The sequence below is a fragment of the Sinocyclocheilus anshuiensis genome, unplaced genomic scaffold (assembly GCF_001515605.1).
Source record: "Sinocyclocheilus anshuiensis isolate Anshui unplaced genomic scaffold, SAMN03320099.WGS_v1.1 scaffold1062, whole genome shotgun sequence".
Lineage (NCBI taxonomy): Eukaryota > Metazoa > Chordata > Actinopteri > Cypriniformes > Cyprinidae > Sinocyclocheilus > Sinocyclocheilus anshuiensis.
The window spans coordinates 86436-93935 of NW_015540895.1; the positions used below are offsets into that span (position 1 = coordinate 86436).

The 7500-nt window shown below is 35.3% G+C and overlaps 1 protein-coding gene across 4 annotated transcripts in view; it reads right to left on the reverse strand.

Annotated features, from left to right (window-relative positions):
• The window catches only part of LOC107688925 (S phase cyclin A-associated protein in the endoplasmic reticulum-like), a 123779-nt gene that overhangs the window by 64081 nt on the left and 52198 nt on the right, over nucleotides 1-7500 (reverse strand). For all 4 annotated transcript variants that reach the window (XR_001634281.1, XM_016486758.1, XM_016486757.1 and 1 more), the window contains one exon: nucleotides 1777-1913. Coding sequence is in view for 3 of the 4 variants with exons in the window: in XM_016486758.1 (XP_016342244.1) it covers nucleotides 1777-1913 (137 nt within the window). In the remaining variant the exon portion in view is untranslated. The remainder of the gene's footprint in view (nucleotides 1-1776; nucleotides 1914-7500) is intronic.

Below are 7500 nucleotides of genomic sequence, written 5' to 3' on the forward strand. Positions count from 1 at the left end.
TTTCCCTCACTGTGTGAGTGTTGCAGGGCTCAGCACAGGAGTGACAGAGAACAGAGGAGGCTCATGTTGTCACTCTCCCAGCCAAAGCTCAGAGCTGTTTTCTGCCCTCTGAGCTACCTCTGTATTAATGAGCTCAGAAGCAGGGCAGACTGCCGGTCTCCTCTCCACTGCAAGTTAAGAGACTGTTAGTAGACATCACATAGAGAGAGTGCGAGAGAGGAAGCCTGCAAATTACAATTACTGTAAGGCCACCAATAGGGATGTGGCAACCATTAAAACGTACAAAAATCAAATCTTGATAATAATAGCACACTTTGTCGAAATTTTGATATAACTTATGAAAGCTGAAATGTTATTACAAATTTCCAAAAGCAGAAACATCATTACATATGCAATAGAAATTGTATAATACTGTAGGTTAATGAAATTTCGGCATTCATAAATTGTAACAAAATATTTATTTTTGTCAATGTAGTCAATGCTGAAATTACGACAACTTACAATTATGGTAATGTACCAAGCAGCAAATATTACAACCTGGGAGGGCTGAGAAACTTACAAGTGCAGAAATTTCATAACGTACCAAAACTAAATAACACTATAACTTCTGCAACTCTGCATAGAACAAGCGGTTTGGAGAATGGATGGATCATTATAACTTATGAACATAATTTCATCAACTTATGTTGAAATTTCAACTATCAAAAACGGAAATTACATAAAAATATCATAAATTGTATAAAAATGTTGTCATTATAAGTTAATAATTACTCCGTAAGTTGTACTGTGACTTCAAGTTATGTATGAAAAATCTACAACTTTGAAATTTTATAACTTAAAATAACAAAATTACATTGCATTTACGAACGTAGAAACTTAACCATAACTTGAAATAAATTTACAATGATTGAATTATGTTTGAAAGTATACATTTACTTTACATATGATTAAAATATCTTGCAGTGTCAAATATTGCAACTTATGAACACAGAAATTCTATGTACAAATGTGTAGATATTTATGTTTATTCTCCATATTTGGGAAATAAATCAACACCCAAGCGTTATTGTGCTGCAATTAAACAAACACCTTACAGAAGTCATTACAATTCACAATCACACTGAATATTAGCAGTTGAATGTAAACTTGTATGGATGTATAAGGTTTTATCAAAAACATCCCAGGGTTAGGATTGTACACTGAACAAACCATCTCTGGAACTGTTAATTCCATTTTTAGCATTACTGACAAACAACCATACCACATTACCTCACACACACACACACACACACACACACACACACAGTTGTGACAGGAGGCAAAATTGATAGTGCCCAGGTCTACGGTCTGACACTGAGACACGTTTGCTCCTATTTGTTGATTACTATTGATTTTCTTTGATACTTCATTTAAAAATCAATAGTTGGAAGAGAGAAAAACAGGCATGCTTTACACATACTTTAACATACTATTGTACACTAGAGAAGCCTTCAGTTTTGGCAGCGTGGTGGCAACCAATTTGGAGAAAAGCTCTTAACAGGTGAAAGTGGGGGGGGCTAACAGATCGATTCTCACTTTTTCCTCCCCAATCACAGAGAGTGGCCATAAATTAAGCTCATCAGTGTTGCCGTGCAGACAGCCGGGATGCACATCGCCTCTGTTCTCCATCTCCTTGTCACTCATAAAGCTCTCACAAGCAGCAACACCACCCTTTAGCCACACAGAGGAAGAGAGAGACAGAGATAGAAGAAAGAGAGGAGACTGTGATCGCATCACCTCGAGTTCATGCGTGCCCGCAGTTTCTTGGCCTTTTTCCGAGCTTTCTGCCTCTCTTCTCCCTCTTTTGCACTGTCGGAGGGCACGCTGCTGTCAGTCATGATGTCCATGATGTACTTTTTTAGAGACAAGTGTTCCTGTTGAAAAAAAACCAAAAGAAAATTTAATTATGTAAATGTTGCTTTCATATTAGAGCAGATTTGTTTGACTAGTGTGAAAGGTGATTTTCAAACATTTTTGGGGGTAATTTGTAACATAACAGGTGTTAAAGTTTACTTGTTTGATGTAATAAGTAAGATGTTACTTGTAATTTTTGTTTACATCATAATACTTCAGTTACTTTTTCAACTAAGCTGATGACTGTTGTTGTGTTTCAATTTATTGCCATATCAGCTTCACTGGCTATTACAAGGCATATACAGATTAAATATTCAACAATATAATATAATAAATACAATATAATAATAAAAACAAGCATTTTATAAAATTCAATAACGTAAAAAAAAAAAAGGTTTTGTACATGCAATTCCATAAAACATTCTTTAAATGTACCTATGACAAAAAAAAAAAAAAAAAGAACGTTTTTTTGTGTCCATCTTTCAAAGTCCTTAAAAGTTTGTCCTGAAAATAAAAATTGTTAATAAAAATCATATCATAACATTAAAAACCGGGCAGACCACTAAAATAAACAATGCATTTTTACATAACATACGAGTAATGCAATAATGTAACGCATTATTTATAAAAGCTAATATTCAATAGCACAGCTTCTGAATTTGTGTTATTTTAGTATTATTTATATAGCATATTAACATTTGCAATTTAGCATTCACTTTCATATTCTCACTTTTCATTTTAATATTAGCTTGATTTAGTAAATTTCTTATGCACTTTTGTCATTCTTATTAGTTTTTAATGTCATATTTTCATATAGCTTTATTTTTATTTATTTATTTTTATTTAAGATTAGTTAGTAATTTTAGTACCTAAACTTATTTCGGTTTCATTTTAAGTTTTTCATCTAATATTTATATTTTATTTCAGCTTTATTTCAAATAATTTTTAATAGATCAAATTTGAGTTCGACCTGAAGCAAAGAAGTGTGAGAAAGGCATTCAGGAATTCAAATCACGAGAAAGGCATTAGTATAAAAGACAAGTATTAAACTAAGGAAATTAGGATGAGATGGCTTAATTAGAAAGTTGTAGGTGATACCCAGAGTGAAACCTTCCTTTAATCAGCCCATATTTTGCCAAAAATGTACATTAGATTTACATGTTTTACATTCTATATACATTCTTTACAGCTCCACAGAGAGACCTCTCAGTTCAAAGCCATGCGCATCCAGAAAAATCCCTACAGGACAATAGAATGATGACACATGGGTGTGTCAGAACAGAGCGACAAGAGAGGAGATCAAACATCAAACCGTCAATTCCACCAAGCACATGTCCAAAGGCTGGGCTTCAACTCCCACACTAGGATGTAAAGCAGAGCGCCTTCATTGAAAGACCAGGTGTTAAGCTCTTTGTGTGGCATGTAGAGTCCTCCCGGCCCAGGCATTGTGCTCCGCAATTATAAAGGCATCTACTCCGCTCGCTGCTGGCATTAAGGCGGCGGAAGTGCTGAGGGGGGAGAGAGGTATAGCTTTCCGTCTCTTTCTGATGATGCCGATATTTCCATGGGAAGAAAGACGGATGTAACTCAATTTCGAACGACGTGATGCATGTGCCAGAAAGCAATTATTAAATTATCCTGTCATCCGGCACCTCAGAGGATGGGAGCAGCGGGTGAGATAGATAAGAGTTCCCACTCGGAGTCGATACCTCAGAGGCTGCATGATAACGGAGGATGGGGGCCAAAAACCTACTAGGTTGATTCTGGAGGTTTAGTATGACTTCAATAACTTGGGTACGTGCACTAGATGAGGCAACTATTTGTGACCCTGGACCACAAAACCAGTCTTAAGTCACTGGGGTATATTTGTAGCAATAGCCAAAAATACATTGTATGGGTCAAAATTATCGATTTTTCGTTTATGCTAAAAATCATTAGGATATTAAGTAAAGATCATGTTCCATGAAGATATTTTGTAAATTTCCTACTGTAAATATATCAAAACTGCTTAATAATATGCATTGCTAAGGACTTCAACTTTAAAGGCGATTTTCTCTATATTTTGATTTATTTGCACCCTCAAATTCCAGATATTCAAATAGTTGTATCTCAGCCAAATATTGCCCTATCATAACAAAACATACATCAACGGAAAGCTTATTTATTCAGATGATGTATAAATCTCAATTTCAAAAAAATCGACCCTTATGACTGGTTTTGTGGTCCAGGGTCACATTTGTCCTCATTTCAAGTTATATTTACAAATGAAGACCATTTGTCAGAATCAATGGTATCTTGAGTGTACTGCCCTGATGATGGTAGAAGAATCTTTTCAGTAGTTTTTTCATAGTGAGCATTTACTGGCAATTTAAAGGTTTGGTTTTAGTCAGACTAAAGCAATAACGGTAACACTTTAGTATAGGGACCAATTCTCACTATTAACTAGTTGCTTATTAGCATGCCTATTATTAACATATTGGCTGTTTATTAGCACTTATGAAGCTGCATGACCATATTCTATATCCTTAATCCTACCCAATACCTTAACTTAAAAACTCCCTTACTAACTATTATAAAGCAGCAAATTAGAAGTTTGAGGCAAAAGTCGTAGTTAATGGTTTGTTAATAGCAAGAATTGGACGTTTAAATAAAGTGCGACTGCAATAACTTTTTTAAATGCTACGTAAATACTTAAGACGACTGTTTTTTTTGCAATGTCAGACTAAAGCTGCATTGACGTTTGGCTAAATTTAGCAGACAAAAAGTCGATGGTCTCATCAATAGTTTAGCGATGTATCAAGCACATCTTACACGGAAGTATATTGCAAAGCCAATGCAGCAAATTTGGCAAATATGCATTGGGAAATCTTTCATTCTCACGTGAAATTTCTAATCGCATAGATTCCTATAAAAATGACTGTGAATGTGGCTGCACAGACAATGCGATTGATTACACATTAATCAGATTAATGTGTAATGTGTTGTGCGTTTGCTTCACAAAACAGAGGTGATGCAAAATGTGTATTTAATGCTTCAAAAATCTGCGGTAGCTTGATTAGATTGGTGCTTGTAAACCTACTTACACAAAGTTCTGAAAATTAAACATTTTTAATTTTGTCATAATTTACTCACCATCATGTCATTCCTGTATGACTTTCTGTCTTCTGTGAAACACAATGGAAAATATTTTGAAAAATGTCTCATCCGGAGTCCCAAATCACCTACTTATAATACTAAAAGTACAGGTGCATCTCAATAAATTAGAATGTCGTGGAAAAGTTCATTTCAGAAATTCAACTCAAATTGTGAAACTCGTGTATTAAATAAATTCAATGCACACAGACTGAAGTAGGTTAAGTCTTTGGTTCTTTTAATTGTGATGTTATTGAGATGCACCTGTATGTATTCTTTTTGTGAAGAAAATTTACATACTTTTAAATGAGTAGGAAAATAATAGGCAAGCTTTGGGACGTATACTGACGTCATATTTACATGTCACCATTTAAACTGCCCTGTCAATCATCTTGACATAAATAACATCCTTCAAATTTCGTTTCATTTCATTTCACACCATATTGGACAGAAACGAACGGACACGTTGACCTACCAATCGCATGTCTTTCAAGTCTGGAACTCACGTGTTTGCATAATGACGCATTTAACAGTTAATGACCAAAATGCATCTTTATAATAGTTCACAACATCGTTGCAGATGAAATATAATGTGGTAATATTAAATATTTTTTTCCATCAGGTTAGATAAAGATTATTATTCACTGAAAACAATTTATCTAAACCTTTATACTTAACTGTCGGCATCGCATATCTGCCATGTTTGTAGTTTAAGATTTTTTTATTCGTCTAATGCAAATTATTGTGGGTTAATAGAGTGTGAATGTATCTGCACTTCAAATTTTCAACGTAAACCATCCTTTGGGACACTCATTTCACCATACTATGATTTGGGTCACACTAATTCGGACAGACAGTATGCGAATTGGGCCGCAGCATTAGTGTTCTTTTTTTCTTGTCTGTACAATGAATGTCAAAGGGGTCCAACACTGATTGAGAGGAAAGTCAGAAAGTCATACAGGTTTGCAATGACATGAGGGTGAGTAAATGATCCCAGAATGTTCTTTTTTTTTTATAGGGATAGTTCACCCAAAAATTTAAATTCTGTCATTCTGTCAAAGTCGTTATTTTTGTTGTTGTTTTTTGGCGCACAAGAAGTATTCTCGTAGCTTCGTAAAATCACGGTTAAACCACTGATGTCACATGGACTATTTTACCTTTACCTTGGGCCTTGAATGTGGTACTTGCGTTGCTGTCTATGCAGGGTCAGAAAGCACTTGGATTTCATCAAAAATATCTTAATTTGTGTTCCGAAGTTAAACCAAGGCCTTACGGGTTTGGAACGACATGAGGGTGAGTAATTAATGACAGAATTTTCATTTTTGGGTGAACTAGTCCTTTAAGATAAAAGGCTACGGAACGTTTCACCTGTTTTATTATCTACGTCAGATCAGTATTATTTATGCTCAGAGCCAAGGGTGAGGGATGAGTTATGTACTCAATATTTAGGGATTTGTTCGGAGACAACGAACAACATATCTGAATAAACATCGACTCCCTGTTTCTTCTAACAGCTCTTCACAGGTCCATTAATGTTGAACAATAACGAAGTGAACAATAACAATGTTTTAACGACCACAGCCTCGAATGCTTGACACCTGTCCTTAATGAATTACTTTGAGACAAATGTGACAAATTGCCTCATGGCCCTCCGTTTGAAATCTGTAGATCTGCATCATATAGTGTTTCAAGTGGACGAGTTATTGTGTGTGTGCTGGACGGGGCGGGCACCCCGAGTCCCTGGGGAACAGGAGTCGAGCCTGCAGTCATAACCATTGCCTCCCTGTGGCCAGAGAGGCATCTGTTGAGTAATCTCTCTGAAAGGCGATCTAGTTCGCCTGCCGTTCACTTAATGGGATTGTTTCTGTAACACCTCAAAGACGTGCACCATCTTGAGATTATAAAGAGGTGTTTGGAGGATAGGGGAGCACCACAAAAACAGATCTGTGAGGAGATCAGAGCCGGAGCTAAGCTCGTAATGTGCAAGTGAACCAAGGAATGGAAAACAGTTATGGCAAGTCAATCGCTTCGACAGTTTGAGACTCAAATAGAATTTAATTTACAAATACATTTTAAGAGAAAATCATATCATAACACCACTGCTCTGGATCTATGCCGGCAAAACAAAACTTACCTGAACTAAATTTTAATGTACATTTTTAACAGGGTTTCTGCAGGTTTTATGAAAGTGATTTTAAGACTTCTTAAGGGAATAAATTGAAGGCAACAATATGTCAATATGGTTGTAAGCTCTAACAGATCTCTTTATTAAATTATAATTTATTTTACAAAAAAATGCTTAAGGCTTGAACAGCTCTGCTTACAAACACTAAAATATGGAAATAACTTTTACTGTATCTTCTGGTTGCACTTGAAAACAATAATTTTCCTCAATATTTTGTCTTGTTTTTCAGTTCAAATGTCCAAAGATTCTTAAATCAAGATACATTTACTTGACAATAAATTGTCATAACA